Source organism: Podarcis cretensis, assembly GCF_951804945.1.
Source record: "Podarcis cretensis genome assembly, chromosome: 4".
Classification (NCBI taxonomy): domain Eukaryota; kingdom Metazoa; phylum Chordata; class Lepidosauria; order Squamata; family Lacertidae; genus Podarcis; species Podarcis cretensis.
The window spans coordinates 58857474-58884493 of record NC_137173.1 but is presented as its reverse complement, the minus strand read 5'-3'; the positions used below and the strand labels follow the sequence as shown (position 1 = coordinate 58884493).

Below are 27020 nucleotides of genomic sequence, written 5' to 3'. Positions count from 1 at the left end.
CGCTGCCTCTCTTCCCCACTTCCATGGAGCAGAACACAGCAGAAAACTCAACAGCTGCTATTAAGCCACAGCGAGTTTCTCCAAGCACAATATTCCAAGCAAAAACACCTTTTTTGGCATTTCCTCATGTTTCTAAATGAAAAAGGAAAGGTTGGCCAAAAATCACTTGAAACCATATGTAAACCACATCTACTACATTTGGATCAAAAGAAAACTGGATCTGAAGCTGTCATGGAAGGAGGACGTGAGTGGACACAAATGAATTTCATATCCCTTAAGAAAGGCAAGTGGTGTGTTTTTACCTCATTTTTTTTTTATAAATTTTTTAGTAAAAAATTTTCCATGAAAAACTCCAGTCATATCAATTTACACATCACATATTTTAGCTTATTGGACCTCCCTCAACTTCTCTGACAATCATTCGTATTTCAAATCCTATCTTCACATTCCTTAATTTTAATATTGCCATTAAATACTATATTTCTGACCTTATTTGCTTTCTAACAATATTCCTTGTATTTTCACAAAGCTTCTTTAAAGCACACTAGCGTTGTACAGTCCTCACATACAGTTTTCAAATACTCCGTAAATTTTCCCCAGTCCTCAAAAAACCTGTAATCCTTTTGGAATCTGATTTTCCCAGTTAATTTATCCAGTTCTGCATAGTCTGTTAATTTTGTCCTCCATTCTTCCAAAGTCGGTACTTCTTCTTGTTTCCATTTTTGGGCCAACAGTGTTCTTGCTGCGGTGATTGCATACTGAAAAAGTTTACAGTCTCTCCTATTTATGTCCATTCTTGTTATTCCCAACAAAAAGGTTTCTGGTTTCTTAACAAAGCTATATTTTAGCATTTTCTTTAGTTCATTATATATCATCTCCCAGAACCCCCTTACTTTCTTACAATCCCACCACATATGCATGAATGTACCTTCTTTCTCCTTACATCTCCAGCATTTGTTACAAGTTTTGTACATTTTTGCTAATTTTACTGGTGTCATATACCACCTATATACCATCTTCATAACATTTTCTTTCAATGTGACACATGCTGTAAACTTCAGGTTTTCATTCCATATTCTTTGCCAATCATCCATTTCTATGTTATATCCTAAATCTTTGGCCCATTGAATCATGACCACTTTTACTTCCTCATCCATTGTATGCCATTCCAACAGAATTTTATACATTTTGGAAATTATCTTACAATCATTATTGACAATTTCTGTTTGAAATGTTGAATCTTTTTCTTTGTACCCTTTTTCTTTCACATCCTTTTTAAACATTTCACTTATTTGATAGTAGTGCAACCAATCATAAACATGTTCTCTTACTTGTTCGTATGGTTTTAATCTCCACTTCCCCCCTTCCTTCACCACCAAATCTCCATAGGTAATCCAATCACTTCTCATATTAATTTTTTTGACACCTATAACCTCTAATGGGGATAACCAATGTGGGACCCCCATTTCTAATATATTTTTGTATCTGTCCCAAACTTCCAATAACGATCTCCGGAAGATATGATTTTCAAATGATTTATAACCCTTTTTCTTTTCTTTCCAAAGGTGCGCGTGCCATCCAAATCTGTTATCAAATCCTTCCAAATCCAGGAGCTTTGTATTTTTAAGTTTAATCCACTCTTTTAACCAGAAAAGACATGATGCTTCATAATATAACTTCAAATCTGGCAGGGCAAAGCCTCCTCTTTCTTTTGCATCTGTTAATAATTTATATTTAATTCTCGGCTTTTTGCCCTGCCAGACATATCTTGAGATCATCCTTTGCCAATCTTTAAAGATCGCCGCTCCTTTTAATATTGGTATCATCTGAAATAGAAATAACATCTTTGGTAGCACTGACATCTTGATCATTGAGATTCTACCCCAGAGGGATAGTTTTAGTCTTCTCCATACCTCCAGGTCCTTCTTAATTCCCTTCCACACCGGGACGTAGTTGTTTTGGAACAGATCAATATTTTTTGGAGTTAACCATATTCCCAAATATTTCACCTTTTTAGCAATTTCAATACCCGTTTGTTGTTGCAATACTTCCATCATTGTTTTTTCCATATTTTTGGCTATAATTTTGGTTTTCTTCCTGTTTATTATAAAACCTGCCACCTCTCCAAATTTTTCAATTTCCTCCAGTATCTCAGCTGCAGTCCCCATCGGTTCTTCCACCATCAAAACTAAGTCGTCAGCAAAGGCATTAACTTTATATTGGTTTTGGCCTACTGTCACCCCCTTTATGCTTTCGTTTTTCCTTATTGAATCCAAAAAAACCTCAAGGACCATTTCTTTATAATACCTTGCTGTAAAACCATCTGGTCCTGGGGGTTTTTACCTCAATTTTGCTACCAACTGAATGTAATTAAGAATATAAGAAGCTGTGTTATACCGAATCAGACATTGGTTCACCTAGTTCAGTGGTGTCTACAATGACTGGCAGTGACTCTGCAGGGTTTCAGACCAGGGTCTTCTCCAACCCTGAATTGAAGCTATCAGGGATTTAACTTGGGACCTTCTGTATGCAAAGCTGATGTTCTACCACTGAGCTATGGCCCATCCCCAATTACAGAAGGGCCATTCCACCCCACTGCCCTACTTTCAATCCACATGAGATTATTTCTCAATAGCAGCTTTTTGTCTCATTGTGATGAGGTCTACAAGGTAACTACAAAAAAATACACTGATTTTTATTTTGGGGTATATTGTCTTGAATATATGAAATATATACTAATATTAGCAATTCATAAAAATAGGTAAAGGGGGCATCACCAAACAGAAGGAGACCAAAAGGGGGCCAAGGACTCAAATTGTATTGAAAAATTGAAATGTATTGAATAGTAAAATGTCTTTTAAAAATGCCTGAAACAGTTTGGTAAAAAACCTTCCTCAAGTTTTCCTGTAATAATATGAATAATATGAATATTGTAAGAGGGAAATTGTATTCTTGTGCCCTACTGAAATGCAATTTTCTAGGGACATTTTCATATTCTATAAATTTTTATTTTTGAAAATTCTTCTTGAGGTCTTCTTCTTCTTGCTAATAATTCACAGAAACTAAAAATCATAGGGGGCTACAGAAGTTTCTGATGGTGATGAGGAAATCTCTGGTCTTTCCACTCATTATGGAAGTTCTGCTTTAAAATATGATGGTAGCACCACCACCTTGAAGGAGAGGCTGTCTACACAGTCAGTCACACTTTCCCCTTAATTCATTCACAATATGAAACATATCAGGAAGTCTGTAACAAATGAAGTTGTCTGGCTGAGAAGGGAATGACTAGATGAAGTACTTTAAAACAACCTGAATGACGATGACAGTCCTGAACACTGAGCTGAGTCAGGAAAATTTCCACACAATACAAAACAATCTCCCCAGCCTACATTGTGTCTTTTCAGTGAATGCAGCAACTCAATCAGCACACAAGGAAATATAATCCGGATGAGTGTGGCTAATTTCCCTATTTTAGCGGTACGTATTTGCTTGCTTGTACTCTGGTACATTTCTGAGTGAACATGTTAGAATTTTTAAATGGTATATTTTTCAATTTATAAATGTACCTTTCAGAGCATTTCTTGCTGTCACATTTTCTAACGCAACTCTGCAGCCATAAAGGCTGAGTGCCAATTCACATAATCTATTTTGTGTCCCTGCAGGCAGTCCATGCCTTCTCTAGGAATGTGCTCATGTGGAGAAACTTAATATATATGAACTGACAGATCAAAAATATGTCAGCAACAATTTCTGTGACTGGAGTGGTTGGAAAAATTGCCACCTCACTCAAGGGAAGTTGAGCTGACTAGATTTGCAATTGGCCAATTCATAAATTTCTTCAAGCAGGTGTATCAAAAATTATACCACATGAATCAGACAGAACTGGCATCGTCATGGGGCAGTTACTTCAGACAAGTTTCCAGAAAGAGTGATGGTTTTCCTGCCTCCAAAGAACAGCGTGACTACTTTCAAACACTGAACAGCAGTTCAGGCCTCGTGGCAAATTGCTTTTGAAACTGAGGAGACTTTGAGATATGGCACATAGGTCTGCAGTGCAAAGGGTGGGAAGTAAAAAAAAGACAGCTCAGCCCCTTGTGGGAGGCATCTTTTCAATATTTCACTCCAGAAGCGAAAATCTCTATGATCTGTCCTGGAATCAGCCCTTTTCGTTTAAAAATAAAAATAAAAGTCGGACTTCTTAAGAATCTCCTTGGAACTTCACAAACACATATTTGTACTGACACCATCTCCTCTGCTTCTCCTTCAGAATAAGTGTTCTTTGCATGAGTGATCAGTTACACTAGGCAGGCATGGGAAAGCAATGGCACTCATGATGATGTTTGACCCACCTCCCATCATTCTAGATGCTGGGTGGGCATGACAGGACCACCTGAAGGGCAATAGGTTGGGAAAGGGCAAATTACACCATCAGTTTTCTGGATGTCCATCTGATTTTCAGTCTGTGATATTTGGAGGTATCAGCTTTATTAATTCAGTTATTTTGCAAAGGATTAGCTGTCATATTTCCCTTAATTCAAATGCAACCAGTCATGGCTGGAGAAGTTCACTGCGGCTACAGTCCTATGCCCACTAAGCTCTTAACTAGGGATGGTGGGAGTTGCACTCCAACAATAGCTGGAGACCCAAGTTTGAGAAACAGTAGCAGGATTTAATATGATTTTTTAAACAAAGTTTAGGAATATAAAGACAGGTTTACCAGGGCAGCTCAAGACATTTTGCCGCCTGACGTGGAGAAGCAAATAGTGCCTTCCCCTTTACCCACAAGTCAAAATTCACAGAACACAAAGTCAGCCAAGTTACTTTAGCACCTGAGGCAGAACTTCCTACAAATGCCTTCCTTCCTCCTTGGCAGTAAAAAATGTAACAATAATAAATTTGCTGCTGTTTCATGACTTCCCAAACCGGCTGCTTGAGTTGGCTGCCTCACTCTGCCTAATGGTAGACCTGGCCCTGAGGTTGAACTATTCATTTTGTGCTTTTATCCTGTATTTGTATCTTGTGAGCCATCCTGAGATCTTTGGATGAAGGGCAGTGTATAAACTTAATGCATAATAAATAATAAAAATAATATTTCAACACACCAGTTTCCAACCCCTCTCTTTCAACTACTCTCTCTCTCTCTCTCTCGCTCTCTCTCTCTCTCTCTCTCTCACACACACACACACACTGTTTGAGGGGAGGGGAGTAGATAACACCATTGCACAGACAACATGAATAGTAGATGCCACTTTAGATGATGTCATCACACATAGCTGTGTACAATTGCGAATCAGCATGTGCAAAACTGCACTGTGGAAAATCGGCTTCTGTGTGCTTCAAATACTACACGTGCACACAGCACATTGTCCTCCCTTATGTTGTTGGGGTTTTTTGGTGCTCGCATGTAAGAAAGGTTGAGAAGTTTAAGATAGCACTTACCTTTGAACTGCACTTGTACAAAGGGTGGCTGATGGAATCCACATAATGGTGCCTCATGCAACGGTCTGGGTCTGAATCGATCATGAAAGTACTGTCTGTTTTACTGTCTGTGTCTCCCATTATTGCCAGAAGGGACAGCATGGAAATGGAAGCGGCTAATACATGATTTCCCATCGTTGGAGAACTTCTCGGGAAATACAGTAGAGGGAGGCAGAGCATCAGAAGCACTCTAAAGACTGAGGCCCAGTCCCTTTCGAGGAAAATGAGAGCTCTGTGCTAAGTCTCTGGCTTGTCATTGCTGGTTTTGAGTTAGGCATTTAGGGGGGTATACTCCATCAGAACATCTCCTGCATGGCTGCTGGGATAGAGAATAAATAAATTAAGATCCTGGAAAAACAACAAAATGGCCTCTAGAGTGAACTAGGCATAAATAATAATAAAGCTCAAAAGACCCGTCTCGGCCAAGAAAAACTTACTGAGCAAACATCATCCTATTGTAGGTGTGGTGGAAGAAGAGGTCAAAGCCTCGCAAGGCTGAAAGCCTCTTCTATCAATGTTTTAATAATAAGGACATTTAATATTGCAGAAAATGTTTTTATGCAATGAAGTCTCCAGTCGGTTCCGTTCAGTGTCAATTATTTAGCAAGGCACCTGAGGATTTCTGAACATTAAAAGGCCTGAGGATTCGCATGAAAAATTGAAAGGTGTGTTCCAGAGGATTAAAGAGAGTTACATTAAAGATGGAAATGTTGGCTCAAAGCAGAAACGAAAATTAATTCACTGGGCTCATCCCTCTCTCCAGTGATCTGTTCAGCCATTCTAATCAGTGATTGCCCCAACGATAGACTTGCTTTTTTGTGCTCTGCACACAGCTGTGTCCACTGAAATGGGCTGAGATGTATGGAACATATGTGAAAATAACTGTGCTTGCTGCTAGCAAAGAGATCTTACCTACACATCCACAAAGGGTGCATGAGCACACACACGGCATGAGTTTGAGGGTGAGTCTCTGGAGCTAGGGAAGAAAGTGCTTGCCTTCGGCAGTAGGAGGGCACCCATGTTTCACAAATCCTGATCTAAAACAAATCTGAATAAGATTTTACTAATAGGAGGTTCTGTGACCATACGGAGGGCACATTATAAGAGTCAGGTTTTTCCATCTCGAAGAAAGAGATGGGAGCCACTACTTGACTATATTAAATTTGTTCACCTGTATGGAAATGTTTATTTACTTGCATTAAGCCAAAATAAATAAATCCCAAGAAGCTCCAGCAAATAACCCCCAAAGCCACATGTATTTGCTTTAAGTCACACTAGGATCGAATCACATAGTGCACCAAAGGTTGGGGACCTTTATCAGCCTGAGGGCCAAATTTACTGGCAACGGACGAGATTCTGATTTTGCACAGTAGGCTACATTCCAGCAGTATGGATGCCAGAGATTTCTACACACGTCTCTCCATCTCTCCATCCTCTATCTACCCAGGCATGTAAGCGGCATTATCACAGTTCAAAAACACATTCCAGAAGCTCTCAAGGAGTGCACCAAGCAGATTCAATGGGGGATATCATGTGAGGATCAGAGAGAGATGTGAAGGGCTGCATTTGGCCCCCAGGTTTCCCACCCCTGACATGAAGTATCAGTGGTGGCATTTCATAAAATGATGAGGGCTAGAAACATATATTCTTTAAAACCTCCTGATATTCCTGCTCGAGATAACTGAAAATCTGAAGCTCTTGACACTGGAAGAATAGATGTCCTGTTGTACTTTCTCTTTATTCACCAAGAAATGTTTTATATCATTTCTCTAATATGTACATAAGAAGACCCTTGCTGGAGCAGGCCAATAGCTCATCTAGTCCAACCAACCTGATGTCTGTGGGAAGCACACAAGCAGGACATAAGTGCCAGAGCACTCTGTCCACCTGCAATTCCCAGCAACTGGTACACAGAGACAGGCTGACAGAGGTGAAATATATAGATGAGCCGCCTGATAAAATAGCAACAGCTGCAGATCTTGCAACTTCAGCCCCACCAATAAACCAACAACTTCATTTTCAAGAAGCATATAAGATATGTCAGTCAAGTCCAACCAACCAATATGAGAAGAAGAAATAATGTTAATCAGTGAGCAGGCCTGGCCAAAGACATTTTGCTGCTTCCCACATGTCTAGGTGCATAAAGGCCAAAGGCAGCCAAGTTATTTTGGCATCTGGCGCAGAAAACCTCACAAGCACCTCTCCCTCTCCCCTCCCTTAGCTGTCAAAATACAATAAACAGAAATGAAATGAAATAATAGCCGTTAAGTACAAAACACATAAATTAAATTAAATAACCCTAAATTAAAGGATCATAAATTTAAAATACAATAACCATAAATTTTAAGAATCATAAATGTAGAGTACAGTAACCAAAAATGAAAGAATCATAAATTCAGAACACAGAAATCATGAATTAAAAAGCCATTTGCTGCTCTTTCATAACCCCAAAACAGCTGCATGTGGAGGCTTCCTCACCTTGCCCAATGGTAGGACTGGGCTGGCCATTGAATTCCTACTGAAGGACATAGAAGGCTGCTCCCCTGTTCCAACCACTAGCTGTTTCCCCATCTTTCCTTGCTCCAGGTAGGCAATTTGAACAGTGACATGCCTCTTGTTGGCAGGCTAGCTAAAGGACGTAACCCCAGGTAATTACCCACAGTCTGCAGGCTGGATCCAGCCTCCCTCCCCACCATATTCTCAATCTGGTTCACTTACTCAAACACGATTTGTGAATGGAAATACCTGCCTGCAGGGGCAAACTCTATGGCAATAGACCGTGTTTAGTTTAGCTTGAGAACAGGCTTCTCCATGTCTTTCCCAAGACCTACTTTCCCAAGACCTGCTCTCTCCAATGGACTTCTGAGCCATGTGGTGGCACATCCACCCCCAGACTCCTCTCTACCATCAGGGGGAAATCTGTCAATTTTTTTTTCAGTTTCTCTCTCTCTCTCTCCTGTTTCTTCACATTTCCAAATCAGTTTGCCAAAAAAAAAAAGGCCTTGTGAAAATTCATCAACGTCTTTGCAAGAATTTCTCCTAACACATGCACCTTTGTCTAACAAACACTTATAAAACAATCTCCGCTAACATAATTTATTTTTGCATGCTATTCTCACCAATATATGCATTTATATGTACATTTTATCTTCCTCTAGGCATTACATTACAGTGGTGCCTCGGGTTACGAACTTAATTCGTTCCGGAGGTTCGTTCTTAACCTGAGGCATGCTTTCGCTAATGGGGCCTCCCACTGCTGCCGCACTGCTGGCATGCAATTTCTGTTGTCATTCTGGGGAAAGTTTGTAACCCAAAGTGTTTGTAAACCAAGGTAACACTGTACTTGGAAGAAGAGTGGCATTGCAAAATTCAGATAAATGCAAATTTTGAAGGACAGCTCAGTTCTTTTCGTTCTGGAAGTGTCAGATTAGAAAACTTCACCTTTAGAGGTGAACGGAATCAAATTACTCCCATCTCCCATCCCTACCCAACACTACTTGGTGGTGAACTGGGCAGGGTTGACTTGCATAGTGGCACTTAGAAAAGCCAGCGACTGCATGGGCTGATGGAGGAGGCTGCAGGGTTGAGCAGAGAATCTTACAGAGCCTCCTTTCAACTCTGTGGTGGTCCTTGAAGTACTAGCTCCAAATAAGCTGCTATGAAAAAGAGGCCAAAATTACAGAAACTGCAATAAAGATGATTACATACATTTACAAGAAATGTGGTGGGAAAGTGGAAATTACAATTGCGGGCCCTGCAAGAACAGGGTGAGCAGCTCCCATGGAGGCCTGCCATAACCTTCCCCACCCCCTCTGATAAGCTGCCACTTCACTAGACATGCCGCTGTGCTGCTGGGCGGTTTTTATGCCAAGCATCTGGCTGCTCACCCAGGCCAAAGCTCTACCTCAGTTTCCCAGGTCAGCTGGGTATGTGGGGAAGAACAAGCTGGTGGATTCTTCTAGGCTTATGCTTAGCATGAACTACCATACTTTTTAGGGTGTGCCCTGTGCAACAGTTGCAGGTGAGGCTATACCACAATCCTATGGAAACCGCTCAATAGTTCTCTGCATATGCAGGCTGCCATATCGTAGCACCAGAGGAAGATAGAAAGCTCAATGTCCTACAGTAGGAGGGCCACTCGCACAACATTTTAAAACGGGGGCACAGATGTGCATGAAATGTGTGTGTGCTGATTTTGATGAGTAGGTGATCATTTAGAAATGATCACATTAATTTAAATAGAAACACACAATACATCCCACCATAGTGAGGAAGATGATGACCAGGTGACTTTTGTACCTTCTCAGTTTCCTAGCTATCTAGTAGGCAACTTCAAGGTCTCTTCTCTACCTTCCTGTTTAGCTTTAAAGTGGGCTTAGGATGGAAGGCCCTTCAAATAGTGAATTGTCCTCTGTCATGTAGGACACATGCCTTCTTTATTCTACAGAAACACTGTCAAGCATCTGCTTGGGCTTGGCTCCATAGGGGACAAAACTGACTACTCACTTCAGAATATAGGACGAATGAGTAAAACACACTTAATAGTTAAACGTGTTACGGTCCGTAGTGGGCGAGACGCCCTGGGGGCAACGCAACTTCCTATTTTGCTTCCAGCACAGCCCTCCCATCTCCGGAGCACGAGTTTTATTTGGAAGAGTTTCTGCTTGTTTGCTTGATTGATTTGTTGCTCTTGCTGCGAAGCCTGCCAACCTGGTGCCAGGTTTAGATCTAATAATAGGCATAAAATTCAAGGAGCTGCTAGCTGTGCAAGCAAATGGCAGCCCTGCACGAGGCAGACTCTCTGCTCGGAGCAAGTCACTTCACGCTAATCCCGGTGTGACCTGTGTGCATGGAATGGTGCCTGCTGGAGAACCACAAGAAAATGGACCTCTTGCAGACTCTCTTCATGAGCCACTCTAAGCACTCTGCTTCCTTTTGCCATGAAACCGCTAGGTAGGCCTAAGAACAATACTCTCCCTTAGCCTCTACACTCTCTCTCACACATACAATATCAGTGGCCAGGGAGGAGATCTACAACAACGGGGTGATTGTAAGGAGTTCAACAAGGTAATGTATCTGAAGTGGTTTGAACACACAATAGTGCTATATCAGTGCTATTTCCTGGTTTGATTTATACCTTGCCTTTCAGAACAACTCCCTCCCAGCACATCTTGTGGTGCAATATAATGCAATAATAAAACCACCAGCAGAATGAGTAAATAAAAACAGCAGCTGAGGGCTGGTGCTACTAGCTATAGGGGAAATTAGGCAGACACAGGAACATGTCTGAGGGCCATGTTCCTTCCTGGTAACTGTGGATTTAGGATGGGTGTGTGTACATGGGTGTAAACCAGGGGATCTAGGAACATGAAGTCCATGTGGAAGCATAGATGGAGCAGCCTTGCTTTCCCAGCTTCCAGACACATGTTGCTGGTGCTTACTGGTGCTTACTGTCTTTGCCTGGCAGGAAGACGGTATGTCATTGAATTGTGACAATGGTTCTTGTTGGCCTGGATGCAGGAAAAAGAGGTGTGTGGCAAAAGTCAGAAACCTTTAACTTTTGCATGGGCAGAATATAGCCTGCTGTGCAAAGGTAAGACTCACATCTCCACACACTTCTGCCTCTTGCCCACTTGCTATTGACATGTGGCCCACAGAAGATTGACCAAGAGGAAATTTGGCCCCAGGCTGGAAAAGGTTCCCCACCTTCTGCCTTCTAGGAATCTGATCTGGAGCCTCCAGTGCGCAAAGCATAATTTGCTTTCTGACCAAGCCCTGACCTGTGTTCTCTTTGGGGCAATTCCGATGCAGGCTGCCACCACGTGGAACCATTTTTCTAACCACCTCTTTGTGAAGCCATAACTTTTATTGCAGTCCTCCATGCAAAATGAAACTTAATCAGCACATAAAAGAGGTTAAGTCATTGTTACCAAATATCCAAAAACTAGAGAAAAGTTTTCATATGAAACACATGCAAGGTTTGGCTGCGCTAGGCACTGCTCCGTATGTATGCCTGAAAGAGAACATCAGATGGAAATTGGGGGGGGGGGTGCTTGAAAAACTGCTAGATAAAGAACATCAGGGGTTGGCGCTGAGTATTTTCTCTTCTGCTAATATTCGTGCCATTATATTGATATTGGATATTTGCTAAGTGCTATGCCCTCTCGAGCGCCAAAATTTAAATTACGGCAATGAATTCCTCTTGCATTTTCCCATGCAATCTATCAAGCCCTCATTTAATGCAACATTCAACATCACTCCACCCTAATGTTGCTTTAAACAGAACCACCGTTCTCTGGCACAGTAGTGTGAAAGGGACTTAGCAAGAGAAAAAGTGTGCTTTGGCTCATCTCCCCTTTGTTTCCACGTGGCACGGAGAGAAGAAGTGCCCAGTAGGTCTTGCCCTTTGTCAGTAAATAAATATCCCTGCAATGGGATTGTTTCCCTCCCCCTTCTTCATGCTTCCTTATTTAAGCATTTGTGCACGGCTGATGACTGGGCAGGCAGACAGTGATGCGAGTGCATTTGAAACCCTCGCAACTGCATTGTTGTCCAAATTAAAAATGCCGGATGAAGTCATAAAGCAGCTGTGATCCACTCAGAGGGAAAGAGGTGAAAATAGAGAACTGAAGCCACATAAAAGACAATTCCAAACAAACTGAAATAATTGCACCCCACCCAGCACGGTTTTGTATGGATACCAAATTTAAACATTCGGGGCTAGATCCTGCCTGACATAAAGGACAAGAGTAACTCTGGCTGCAGCAGAACTAACGTGATCTACTTCTGTTGAAGCTTTGGCCTGCCATTCACGCACGCTAATCCAGTGTTATATAAACAGCATTCTGGACGAGAGCAAGGAGGCACCGTAGTCAGATTGTCCAAAAGTTAAGGGTGGGTCTGTTAACTTCTGGCCCTTATGTCCTCGATGACGCCCCCTCTTAACTGTCGAGTACTTCCAATACAAAGACAGAATCCACCTGTGTAGTCAGTTCTCCAGCATAACCCTGTCATTTTGAGGATGATGTCGGAGAGTAAGATTTCACTGTCATTTTCTGGAAGCCAGTTCTGCTATGTAATTTGCTATCACTTTAGCCTCTTTTCCTCTGAGTGAGCAGCTGAAAATGGTCTTAAATTCAAAACAGTTTCTAAAACCCATTTGCTCTAGTTTTATAGATTTTTTTGGTGTAAAAGAAAGGTTTACATCTGAAACGCCTGTTGTTTACTTCCCCACTGGCAAGGAATTAAGAGAGTCCTTTGTGCTTATCAGCAAAGAAATGGGGAGAGGGGGATACCTTGTTGGTTGGGACCCTCCCCCAGAGATTCTACTCGCCTTGGAAAATATCCATATGGCTCATGCCTCTGCTGTCAGTTGGACACTGCAATGCCACTAGAAAAGAAAGCATCTTTTCACACCCAGAGACCATATTGCCAATAGTGGGAAGGGGACTCTAGAGACTGCATGGTCTATGCTGGTTCCACAATGTCCCACAATATCAGTTCTGCAACTGGACAGGGAACCAGCATGAAAATGCCCAGCCTAGAATTTCCATCAGGTTACTAACCAATAAAATTTCAGGTATACACACAGTATGCCTAAAGTGTCAGTTATTATTCTGTACCTTAGCACCATCAGTCATCAGACAACTAGTTCACTGCCTTACTGGTTACTTGAGAACTTGGGGTGGCACTGATGAAATTTTATCCAACAATAACCATTAACTATCTTTTTAAAAGTAATCATAATCATATGATAAGCATGTCACCTCTCAAACACAGGAGAATAGACAGCATTTTGAAAGTAAATGATGAGCAATTCAGGCTGCAATCTTTTACATGCTTACCTGGGAGTAAGTCTTATTGAATTCATTGGGACATATTTATGTTTAAAAATGCATAAAATAGCACTGTCAGAAGCTTACTAGTCCAGATATTTTTCTATACATTTTATTTTCTGTCTGAAAGCTCTTTTTAGTTCAGCAATATATGGATAGTAACTTGATTGTGGGTATTGCAGGATAATAGCTTTGCACTGGGGGGGGGGGGGGTTGATTGTAACTGTTTACAGCAGACATAGTAGCATCAAGACCTCTAATCATGGAATTGCACCTAACAGTGATATATAGGAGAAAGACCACAAAGTTCAATTAAAATATCTGGTGTCAGTTGGACTGATATTTGGGGCAAGAGTTCTGCTCTGGCTTGCAAGCCAAAGTGGAAGGGACTGTCCTCTTCCCATCTCCATAGAAAAAGGCACAGTTAACATTTCTTTTCTCCCCCCCCACCCCAACCTCTGTTCCCTGTTGGCCTGGCAACAGCTTCACAAGCTTCACTAAAAAAAGGTAAAGGTACCCCTGCCCGTACGGGCCAGTCTTGACAGACTCTGGGGTTGTGCGCCCATCTCACTTAAGAGGCCAGGGGCCAGCGCTGTCCGGAGACACTTCCGGGTCATGTGGCCAGCGTGACATCGCTGCTCTGGCCAGAGCCAGAGCCGCACACGGAAACGCCGTTTACCTTCCCGCTGGTAAGCGGTCCCTATTTATCTACTTGCACCCGGAGGTGCTTTCGAACTGCTAGGTTGGCAGGCGCTGGGACCGAGCAGCGGGAGCGCACCCCGCCGCAGGGATTCGAACCGCCGACCTTTCGATCGGCAAGCCCTAGGCGCTGAGGCTTTAACCCACAGCGCCACCTGCGTCCGCAAGCTTCACTAGTGCCGCCTTAAAATGGTGATGTGCAATGGGTACTGTTGCTTGGCAGAGGATTATTGAATGGACACAGAAGACAAAAAAAAATGTTGTAGGTAGCCATGCTGGTTCATTCAAAAAGATCTAGAAACCAATGCAGAAACCAACAAACATGTCACAAAGTAAACAGCAAGCTTTCAAGATCTCCAGAACTCTTCTACAAGCTGGAAGGTAGAATTCTAGAGTTTGAGTTCTGATAAAATCTCACTGTGGCTTTTGGATTCTTTTCTCCCTAAGAGACCAAAATGACCACCTACAATTTTTGTTATTTGAAGACTTTTAAAACTGAAGGAAGATTATATTTTACTATGTGAAGATGGGACATGCCATCTGCATTTTGGTTCCTACAAATAATTCATTATTATTTGTGCCAGTGATGCTATCAGAGGAATCATACTCAATCCTCCTTTCAAAATTATTTGTGGCTACATGGGGGGGGGGGGGGAACAGTCATACTGTTTCATTTCCAGTCTGTGTGTATCCTGTAACTTCCTGCTAAACTACCGATAACTTTTCATACCACAAGTGCTCTGAGTTTTTGTTCTTCAGCTTTCGTTGCACTATAGCCCCTCCAGACAACATTAATGTGGTACTAATAGAGAAATATCGCTGGACAGCTAACAAAGTAGAATAAATTCACCACTAATGCACTATTATTGTGTCAACAGCATGTTGTAGAAGACATCCACATCAGAACACCCATATGGAGGGTCTCCCAGTTTGACTTCTATTGACTCTTAGTGCACCACCCAAAATCAACCTCCAACGTTGCTTAAAATAAAAACTGCCAAACTTCTCTTTACTTCTGTTCTCTGCCTCACAAGGGATCCAGGTGCTGGAAATGGATCTGAGTAACTGCTGTATGTTATAATCTTTTTAAAAATATATATATGGAGAACATTCATTATTGTTTCTTTATCCCAGCAGACTTTGGTGCAACCCAAAATCTGTTTCCAGATTTCAGGACACTCTACCAGAGACTAATCAAATTAAGCCTGCCTAATGTGTCCTGCACTCCGTCTTAAGACTGTCATTTTCTGCAGACCTCTAGGTTTCTGCATAATGTCTAGCTCTCTCCCACTTTCCCTGTTTTGCTTAAGCCTGAAGAAAAAGCCTGGGGAACTCAAAAACTTGATCACTATTTAGCAGTAGCAGAAAGCATGGTGGGGCAGTGATGCTCCCCTGATCTCTGGCTGGTTGCAGCACTGCCAGTAGAGTGGAAGGGAGAAGGCAGCAGCAAAGTCCACATGGCAGAAACCCACTCGTGCTCCCACCAGATTGGATCTTCCAGTGCATTTGCACTGCACTAATCTTGCGGGTGGCGCTGTGGGTTAAACCACAGAGCCTAGGACTTGCCGATCAGAAGGTCAGCGGTTCGAATCCCTGCAATGGGGTAAGCTCCCGTTGCTCGGTCCCTGGTCCTGCCAACCTAGCAGTTTGAAAGCACGTCAAAGTGCAAGTAGATAAATGGGTACCGCTCCGGCGGGAAGGTAAACTGCGTTTCTGTGCGCTGCTCTGGTTCGCCAGAAGCGGCTTAGTCATGCTGGCCACATGACCCGGAAGCTGTATGCTGGTTCCCTCGGCCAATAAAGCGAGATGAGCGCCGCAACCCCAGAGTCATCCGCGACTGGACCTAATGGTCAGGGGTCCCTTTACCTTTTTAACCAGCCACTACTTTGTTTCTCCACCTTCCTTTAAGCAGCACCAAAATGACCAACCAAAGGCCAGGTGTATAGCAGTGATGACCCTCCAGACCACCCACTCCTGCTCCTTAACGATGGTTGATTTGCTCCTAATAGAAGACAGTATGTGATATGCAGATATGCAAGTGTTTTTCAGTCACTCATTGCTTTTTCTCTTGAGGAAATCACTGGGAAATTTCCACAAAGGATCAAAATAATAATAATGAATGAAAACAGTGTGTGTGTGTCCCCAACAAAACCCCTATATAATTCCATTGCAGTGTACCCTTGTCAGGAATTAAATCCTTTCCTTTGGATTCATTCAGTCAAACTTGTCATTTCCTTGAAGGAAGGACTGGATGAAAAAGGATGAAAGGTCCTCAGATATCAACTTGTTTCTTTTAACAAGGCGGGTGGCATGCTCTGAAGCTCCCATCCAGCCCCAGCCTGAGTGTTGTGGCAGTGATATGTGGGTCACTATCATGATATGACTGACCTTCCTTCACCAAACCAGACTCTGAACATTAACTCAAATCCTCAACTTGCCTGCAAGGCCATGCCAACATGGATTATAGCTCTGCTGTATTAATAAGCATGAGAACCTTATTGGCAGACTCCCCTAACAATGATTCAGTTCTTATCTATCATCTATCTATCATCTATCTATCTATCTATCTATCTATCATCTATATCTACCTATCTATCATCTATATCTACCTATCTATCATCTATCTATATCTATCTATCTATCTATCTATCTATCTATCTATCTATCTATCTATCTATCATCTATCATCTATCATCTATCATCTATCATCTATCTATCTATCATCTATCTATTATCTATCTATCATCTATCATCTATCATCTATCTATCTATCATCTATCTATTATCTATCTATCTCTATCTATCTATCTATCATCTATCTATCTATCTATCTATCTATCTATCTATCTGTCTGTCTGTCTGTCTGTCTAATCTATCTGTCTATCTATCTATCTATCTATCTATCTATCTATCTATCATCTATCATCTATCTATCATCTATCATCTATCTATCAATCATCTATCTATCTATCTATCAATCATCTATCTCTATCTATCTATCTATCATCTATCTATCTATCTATCATCTATCCATCTGTCTGTCTCTAAATCTCTAAAATAATATTGATCCAGCAGAATTCCTGGTGGCTCAGAGTCCCATTGGTATGAGCTGGCTTCAGCATTTGATGGACAAATGGTGAGAAAGAATACATTGCCTGCCATTTAGATAACGTACCGCGATTGGGAGAGCAGCACCACAAAATTCCAGCAAACAGAACGAGAGCCGGTGGAGCTTGGAAATGGTAGTGCCAGTGCTACCCGGATTCTATTCTGAATTAGATTATGTGAAAAAAGAGAGAATATATAGACAACCAGCTGCTCAAAGGCTTACTACAACCTTGCTTTTATTGTTCTGCTAAGTTAGAGGTGCGGCATCAGAGGGATTCCATGCATACCGTCACTGAGAAATTTTAATATGTTCCACACTGACACACATAAAAAGGAAGTAACAGCTGATCATAAGTGAGACCAGGCGACAGCATCACCCTCCCTCCCTCCTTCTCTTTCGCTCTCTCCCCGTGTGGGAGCAGAATTGTGGGCCCTCCAGAATTGTGGGGTCCCGGGTGGATTCCACATCATAATCAGCAGGGAATCAGGCAAACGAGCTCATACAATTACATCTATGTTTCATTATGGAAGTGAGCATGTACAGTATTCGCTCCTCCCAGCAACCACCCAGAGTGGCACACAAAGTAGTGAATTACAGAGGCATGCCAGATCAAAGCTTTTGCAGTCCCCCTTTCTCAGGTTACAAGAACAAAGGAATAGTGGCATAGAGAGGCAGTCAACTGAAAATAGGCAGCAACGTGATGAATCACTTTTTCTGTGCAAATTATCGTGTGGAACTCACTGCCACAAGAATTTATTTTTTTTCTTAAATTGAAAACTTAGCAGGAGTTTAAAAGACAGCAAGTGCCAAATGATTCGCATTAATACAAAGGAGACCAAACAAGAAAAGTTTGAAACATTTTTAAAGGATATTACCTAGCCTTTTGTGCTTCAGGACAAAAAGCAGATTTTAACTAGAAAAGTCTAAAGAGGCATTTATTTATTTATTTATTTATTTATTTATTTATTTATTTGATTTACAGCCTGCCTGTGAATTGAATGGTTCTCAAAGCAGCTTTTACATAAAGGTCAGACTCTTTGACTCTATTAGACATGCCCCACTGGCTTCATAGTAATCCCTGCCTGAAAGGGTTTGAACAAGTACAATCGGCTTACGTATATTCTGCTCAGTAATATGGATCCCACAGAGTCAGGGCCTTTCTAGTGGTGGCTCCTTCATCAAGGATGCACATTTGACCCCCACATTCTCCTTTTCAGCTTTTAAATGGGCCTTGTAACCCCTTTGATTTCACACTGCTTTCGAGTTAAATGTGCTCCTTCAGTTCTTAATGTTTTCTTGTTTGCATCACCGATGTCTTGGTTCTGAAATTATTTTACTGCGCTTCCTGTGCTAGACTGTAGTCTGCTCTAGGGCACCTTCAGATGGGGACTGTATGTACTGCAGGTGGATGCGGCAGCAAGCATATTGCACTTTGCACGCGGATGTTGTAGATTTGTACTAGGAGGGCCTTCTCGGTAGTGGCGCCCTCCCTGTGGAACACCCTCCTTTCAGATGTCAAGGAAATAAACAACTACATGACTTTTAGAAGACATGTGAAAGCAACCCTGTTTAGGGAAGTTTTTAACGTTTGATGTTTTGTTGTGTTTTTAATATTCTGTTAGGAGCTGCCCAGAGTGGCTGGGGAAACCCAGCAAGATGGGTGGGGTATAAATAATAAAATTGTTATTACTATTATTATATAAGTCTGCTCCCCTCCCGTCCAGTACAGAAAAGCTCTTTGAGGCTTCTGTATTCTTGATTTTGCACTGCCTCCTTTGACTCCTCCAGTCCTGCCATTTGCCCTCTCCCTCTCTTTTCCCCCCAACAGTGGAAGCTGCCCTGTGATGCCATGCCGACATGCCACCCTGACCTTTCTTCTGGCTCTTGCAGCTGTGGCAACAGCACTGGCAGCAGCATTGCCACAGTTCTTCTCTCTCCTTCTTTTGCAGCAAGAAACCCAGTCCCTTCTCCTTCCCTCCTTCCTTGTGCCCTGCAGCTGGGCTGACAGCCCCTGCAGGGAAAGGAAGAGGATAAGGCGAGAGAGACCACTACCAACACAGCCACACCTACACCATTGTTTCTCTTTCTCTGCCTCCCCACCAGCCCTCCCCTCACTGCCTGAGCACATGGATCCTCCATTTGGGCTCCCTCTGCTTTCATGCAAATACCCATCTCCGACCAAAAGAAAATTAACAGGCTCACCAGCCCCAAAGTTTCCCCCAGCCCTTGCAACACGAGGGTCGCCCACTTCATTCCCCCGCTTTATTTAAGCAGGAGTTATTCACCAAGACAGCACTATACTTTCACTTTTACAGTTTTTGATATTCAGGTTGTGATTGCTTGCTTAACATCCCCTCAGTACGACAAAAACGGCATCAGCTGGAAGCATGTGGGACAGGCTTACGTCAGAAAAAAGCGGCTTCAGTGTGGCACATTGCCATGGCAGCATGGCACATGAGGCAGGGAACATTTCTGGTATGAAAAGTTGGGAGGTATTTCCTGGAAGCTACGGACCATGTAACCATCTCAAAGACTTTGAGGATGCAAACCAGCTTAAATTCAGGACCACATGTGTGAAATTAATGGACTATGCGGAACTTGATAAATTAACGGGAAGGATCCGAAACCGGAGGGACCAGAAATTCACCGAAGACGAGTAAATTTACGGATTATTTGAAAAGTATATGTGATGATCAGATGATGTTTGTAGGTTTGCAAGAAGTTCTGTGAGGAATAATATTAGAAATATTGTAAAAATGGAGAAGGAGAGGTGATATGTTAAGAGATGTAAAGGCAATATTAAGTTAGGAAATGCATAAGAAGTGTTTAAGAAGGAGGATTGTCAGAGGTGCTGATGGAAGTCCAATAAGAATGTATGTGTGATAAATTGTGTGGTATGTTATATAATTTTGTATGTGTTATATATATATATATATATATATATATATATATATATATATATATATATATAAAAATATTCAGGAGCACATGTGACCACTCTGATACCTTTAAGAGCACAAATCATCCCAAATGCACACCTGGAGGGGAACTTAGATGGCTGCTTTAATTTCTCGTCTTAGTGCATCCTGTACATGTCTACTCAGAAGTAAGTCCTACTGAGTTCAAAAGAATGTGAGCATGGGACTGCAGCCTTACTGAATTGATTTTATGTATACTTTATATTTTAACTGTGTCCATAAGCTGCCTTGCGAGGCTTTCACACTGAAAGGTGGCAGGGAACTCCTTCTGTGGTGGGTTGGCTGCAGTGTTGGACTAGGACATGGGAGACCAGGGTTCAAATCCCTGCCCAGCCATGAAACTCACTGGCTGATCTGGGACCAGCCATTTTCTCTGAGCCTACCCTATGTTGATGTATTGTTGTCTGGATAAAACTGGTGGAGCCCACCTTGAGCTCCTTGGAGAAAAGGTGGGGTGGAAATAAATACATCTTAGAGGATGAAGAACAGCATCCCTGCAGGATTAGACTTAGAGACTTCCTAAACCAGCATCATGTTCCCAATAGCGGCCCCCCAGATGCTGTTGGGAAACAAACTCTGAGGCAGGCCAGATAGGCAGCAGCCCTCCCCACATTTGTGCCCAGCAATTGATCTTCAGAGCTATACTGCCCATTTAGCCATCATGGCTACTAAATGCCCCATGAGCTTGTCTAAACCTTTGAAAAAGCCATCTAAGGTAGCAACCACATCTCACTGCGCTGGATTCCATAAGCTAAGAGTGTGCTGTCCCTCTCCACAGGTGATCCACTGCAGTGGTAGCACAGTTCTACTTAAAGTACAACAACGTTTGATCCAGTCCTGCTATAAAGCATGTGCCTATTGGAAACAAAACACAACTACTCAAATTTGTTTTACAAACAGTCTTGATCATGAATAATTGTCCTGATACCATCATGGACACAAATAATCATGTATGCACAATCAAGAAGAAATCTCTTTCCTGAATCTCAATAAGTTCTGAGGAATCTCAACCCAGCAAACAGCTGCATGAGGAGTTCTGAGAAGAGACAGTTCTTTCCTTCCACTGATGTAACAGTGTCTTTGCTGATAATGGTAGAAGCAGAACAGACAGCCAACAGCAAGCCAGATCTGACTTGAGCACATCAGTGCTTGCGTTACTAACGCCATAGAGGCAGCTGTCTCCCCACCCTGACAATGTGCAAATTGCATTCTATTAGTGACAGTCAACTTGGATAGCTTTTGCATTAGCACTCCAATGTGGTGGTTATGGCACATGAATTCTGGAACCTAAACAAACTGTGTTAACTAAAAAAAAAAGTGTGCTTATTTCATAGACTTTGTTCTGCTACTGCTATGCAAAACCCTTTGGGAGAACTGAACATGCCACCCTGAAACATTGGAAACTGTTCAGCTCAACTCTGGTTTCTAAACTTTCACTTTGTGTTGCCCACATGCTTGCAGGTTTATCGTTGCAATAATAAAAGCAACAGGAACCAAAAGCCAGTTTTAGAAAACAGAGGTCCTCTGAAGGCTCAGTTCTGCACACCCGTAACACTAAATCCTATGTCTGCCTGCAAGGATCACACAGAATCCACACCGGCCTGCTTTTAAGTCTGTTGAACCACAAATATATCCTCAGTGTTGCATGTGATAGATTTACAGGTGTGCTTCTTTAGAAGCGATTCCCTCTGAATGGCTCTTAACAGGAGAAGTGTAACAGGAGTTTCTGCCCTAGCCTTCCCATCTAAAATAATCCTCTTAAAATTTCACATAGCTTATGTAGCATAAGTCGTTAATTTCATAGCCACCACGAGGCATCTATGGTACTGTCAATGTTTAAATGGTGGAAGAGGCCATTTCAGACAGTAAGCATAACTGAGGGAAATTATTGCAGGATTATTCCTCAGCTACCCAAACAGAACTAAGATGAAAATATAATAACCATCCTGGAGCCATTTGGGAAGAAAGGCAGGATACAAATTTAATCAATAAATGAAATAGACTCTTCAGTGCAAGGGCTATAGCTCAGTGGCACAGAACAAGCTTTACATGGAAATAGTCCCTAACTTCCCCACGCAGGGCTAGGAGAGATCCCTGTGTGAAATCCTGGAGAGTTGCTCTCAGCCATCGTAGACAATTCTGAGCCAGATGGTTCGATGTAAGGCAACTTCCTAAGGCAGGGGATCTCTCTACTGCATTAGGACTTTGTCTTTCAGCTCTCCGGCCTCTTGAATGACATTACACTGTTTTGGAATCCACAAATCTGATGCCATTTGCCTCCTTCCAGAGTATAATCATAGCAGTGATGACAGCAAGCTTCTGCCATTCAACATCCATGTAAAAGGGAAGGTTCAGGCTGCACGAGTTTTAACTGTAGAACATGCTTTCACTTAAATCCAAATGCTTCTGCTATGTTCACCCATCTTGATCACATCACCCTTCTGGATCAATGGGTGGTACTCACTAGCTTTCTGGGACAAAACCAACAAACAAAGGGGGAGAGCCAGTAAAAAAAGGAAATTATCCAACTGCACGGCAGTCTTTTATTATTGCACGACACAATATTTCTATGCAAATTGGGTTGGTTGCTTCCATTAAGGAGCCAGGGCTAATGAAGATGGTCCTTAGCCACAAATTTCAAAGATATTTTCTAAGTTATTTTTGCATACACTTTCTCTGTTATGTCTGTTTGCCTTGCTGTGTTTCACACATTTCCATTGCGAACATCACACTTCAGATAGGGGAAATGTTATCTTTAAAATATTCTTGTATCACTTGTAGTAAACTTATTCTACTATTATTCTTCCTGTTTCTTCAGAGAGAGTGAGGGATGAGCCAGAGAGGTTCGTTCACTTTTTTTCCTTTCTGAATCTTAGACTAGCTGGCAGCACTCCCCTCCAATGCAGCCTTTAGAAAACACTTTCATGCCCACATGAAATTTATGCTACAATCATGCATGCTGCTTTAAATTCATTCAACTCACGGTCTTGTGATGCTGTTTTCTTCAGGAATTTGTCCACTAAATTTCCTCGATGTAGATGTTGCTGTTACATTTAACATGCTTTTAGCTTTTGAAACCCTAAACAATTTAGGACTAAGATATCTAAAGGACTGCCTTGTTTCCTTGCTGCCCAGCAACAGCACTCCTCAGATGGGACACTGCTGAGAGTAACATATTCAGAAGCGCACTTTGCCTATGCAAGATACCAGGCTCTTCGTGTTGCAGCTCCAGCTCTCTGGAATTACAACAACTAGCCAAAGAACAGACAAGCACCTAACATGATCGTGCTTAGGCACCTACTGAAGACCTTATTGTTTAGGAAGGCTTTCTTTGAGGTGTAGCCCAGTCATTTATGGAAGATCAATTTTACACCTGGTGAAATGTTTTTATTGTTTTTAGAGCTTGTATGGATAGTTTTGTTATTCTGGAGTTGGCTGAATTGCTCTTATTGTTTTTACAGCTGTATTATTATTATTATTATTATTATTATTATTATTATTATTATTACTGTGTGCACTGCTTCTATGGCTTTATGATGTGAAGCCACCTATACATTTGTATTATAATAATAATGAAAATAAAAATTGCCATTACATCTTTGGTTTTTAAAAAACCCCCATTATATTATTATCTCTCAGAATTATGCTGCTCTAAAATAGAACATTTGAAACCTTCCCCTCCAAAAAAGGGGTCACATTAGTCTTACTCAGAGTAAACTCATTGGTTTCAATAAATCTGCTTGCAATGTGGTTTAGTGAGCTATCACCCAGTGATTCCAGGGCAGAGTCAGAAACTTCTTTCAGCAGGAGGTATGGGAAGGCTGGCAAATTATTTCTGAGAGCTTTGCCCTGCCTGAGCATCCTTGGTTTGATCCGCCGAACAGACATCCCCCTGCATTATTGGTTGTGCTGACGGCGTAAGCCGACTGCTCAATATATCTCCTCTGTTCTGCAGCCAAGACAAACACTGTGGATTCCCTCGCCGTTCCTAACCAATCAAATGCACATATTAAATCCATCCAAATCCATAACCAGTGCTGTGCACCCCGTGGCAAAACTTCCCAGAAGTTTGGATAAATACAAAAGGGGGGAAGGGGGGGGGAAGGGGGGAAGATCCTAAACAAAACCTAAAACCTCGCAAAGGATGACACCCAACCCTAGAAATAAATATTGCCTATTGTTTCGAATTATTCCAAGCCCTCCAGCAGATGACTGGCAGAGGATCAGCATACATTAGTTGTCATAAAAGTAAACACATCTCCGTTTTAAAGCAGGAGCTTCGCCTGCGTTCATGGAGTCCCATTGTAATGGGACAAAGGCAGCGCTGGAGATACCCCTCGGCCCCCTTTTTGGACTCGCACAACTCAGCTGCCTGTCCCCCTTCCAGTTCAGCCTCGTACAAACGAGGGTCAGTGCAAACCGAGAAGCCCCTGCGCGGAGATGAGACTGACTGACTGCCCCCTGGCATCCTCAGGAGACACATGATTAAAGGCACGCTGGCAATAAATAAATAAATAAAAAAGATCTAGTAGGCAGCGAATCTTTAGGCAATCGCTAATGAAATCTGAGTTCGTGAACAATAAAGCAGGATATTTAAAGAACGCGGGGCTGTCAAAAGACAAATCATTCTCATTAAGCACAAGGTGATATTTAGCGTTCTGATCCAATCTCTCCGATCCCTGCCTGCTTACCTTTGCAAAACGCGCCGCTTTCACCTTCCTTTGGACTCCGGCAACTCAGAGCGAAAAAGAGGTCTTGTTACTTCCAAATGCTTTTGTTCTTCTGTCCCCCTGTCACATGGCTTGCCTTTTATATTTGCAACACACAAAAGTTAGGGCTGTTGTTTAAGCAGGAGAGAGAGAGAGAGAGAGAGAGAGAGAGAGAGAGAGAGAGAGAGAGAGAGAGAGAGAGAGAGAGAATGTCAAATGGAAAAGTGCCATTGCAGTCATATATCAATCAGGCGAGCGGCAGCGGCAGCTCACAAGCAAATGGGAATTCCACAGAAATGTGAAGCTCTTGTTATCTGAGAAATCACTAAACACCACCAGTCAAGCTTCCTTCTTCTGCACAGACTTCTCTCATTGGAGAACTGGAAAACTGGATGCAAATACACTGAAATTTCAGGATGTTTCCTGTGGTGGCATACAAGGCTATGGAGGTTCAGGTCCAAATTTCATTCTGTCCCACCTAAATTTGCCAGATCACTTGGTCAGAGACAAGCTCCTTTGCACCTCTGCTAATTGTTTGCCATTTCAAATTGGGGGGGTCAGGGGGAAAATACTTTTCAGGAAAACATCTACCAAGTGTAACTTCTTCCACAGTCACCTTGATGAGGTTTTGTCTGAAGAGTAAGTTATTGATGCTAGATTTATGACTTGAATCCTGTGTGTGAGAGAGAAGGAGGTACTGACTTATTGCAGTTGATCAGACAAGGCGTATTGTATTGCCTTGTCATTAAACTGAATGAACATGCATACATTTGCATCTTTCTCCTTGCTCTCTTGGAAGTCTGCTTTAAGCAAGCTCTCTCCGGGACTCACATATTAATGATCAGAAAGACAGAGTGAACTCATCACCTCTCCGCCCTCTGTGTCCAATCTTTAAAACTTTTTTTTTGCTTAAGCTTTATGTGCCAGGAGCATAATGTTAACAGTCCGCTTCTAATCATGAGCAAAATGGAACTAAACAGCGGAAAAAAGTACCATACAACCGATACTAAGCTCACTTCCTTTTATACTTATGAAATTATGTGGGAACTGTAAAATCACCTCCCACTGGGCTTACGGGGGATGGAAGTTGTACAATTTGCTCTAGCGCCACAGACCTTATCAGTTCCGCCATATATTTCTGTAGTGTTTGGAGGATTAATGTCAGTGCGCACAAATGGTAACAGAGCCGCCGAGCTGGTTAAAAATAAAGGCTTGGACCCAGGGCTGAAGAACGCAGAGGGAGCAGATCTTGCCATTCACAAGTGCCTATCTGATCAGGAGGCTGGACCTGCAAAAAGGCAGACATCCCCCTGAGTCCATGCTGTCACAGTCTCTTTAGGTTTGGGCTGGCTGGGTGTTGTTAATATCTGAGCCTCTTATGTGGTAAAAGATCAAAAGACAGATGGAAATTATGCTGTAAAAATAGACTCCTCTAAAAGGGGAATGGCTGGTAGATGAGTAAGCATCATGAACACAACAAAGGAAACATTCTTTGGCTTGATCTGTACAGTCAGATTTGGCTGGATGGAAAGCAAGTGGGCCACTTTGGTTTTAGAGGGGCTTAAATTTGAGTTTGAGCCATCTCTCCCACCCAGCCCCTCGTGAAACGTTCAGTTTGTTCTTTCTCTGCAGCTTTTCACTGATCTCTTTGTGACCAATTTGGGGTTCTGCCTTCCAACTCTGGCGTTGACAAGAGGGATGGCGAGGTGGCAAAAGGGGGGGGGGAGCCATCCAGAATCTCTGTCTAGAACCATTTTTATTTGATCCAAAGTGTGCTCTGGAGAACTGCAATGGATATAAATAAAGTAAGAAGCATGGTCTGTTGTTACAACCCTCATTACTAGGAAGTGAGCTCCACCGAAAGCAAGTGGACATACTTCTGAGAAGACATGGTTTTATTTTTATTTCATAAAATTTATATTCTGCTGGGTCGTAATACCAAAGACCAAAAACTCAAAGCAGTTTACCAAAAGAATAAAACAACAATTTAAAACATTCAAAAATTATTAAAATCAACAATAAGCTAGAAACAGTTATCAGCTTTCTACATATCTGGGTAGGCTTGTCTAAGCAAATATGATTCTAGCAGATTAAAAAAAGATCACACCCATTTTAAGCCACTTATTTGTCAATAGCTCCTCTGAATGCAGTCAGAATCTCCTTAGACAAAGGACTGCTGCAAATGTTCTTTTTACTGCATATATGATACTTT

General features: G+C 42.1%; 1 protein-coding gene across 4 annotated transcripts in view; it reads right to left on the bottom strand.

The window, feature by feature from the left end:
- The window catches only part of NDP (norrin cystine knot growth factor NDP), a 28257-nt gene extending 2624 nt beyond the window's left edge, over positions 1 to 25633 (bottom strand). Inside the window, exons 1-3 of one of the 4 annotated variants that reach the window (XM_079974597.1) lie at positions 25577 to 25633; positions 24791 to 24936; positions 5440 to 5797 (exon numbers count right to left, since the gene is read on the bottom strand). In XM_079974597.1, the coding sequence (XP_079830723.1) occupies positions 5440 to 5658 (219 nt within the window). In that variant the 5' untranslated portion in view covers positions 5659 to 5797; positions 24791 to 24936; positions 25577 to 25633. Of the gene's footprint in view, positions 1 to 5439; positions 5798 to 24790 lie in introns of all 4 variants that reach the window. The other 3 variants (XM_079974595.1, XM_079974594.1, XM_079974596.1) reach the window with 3 other exon arrangements.
- Positions 25634 to 27020: the final 1387 nt, after the last annotated feature.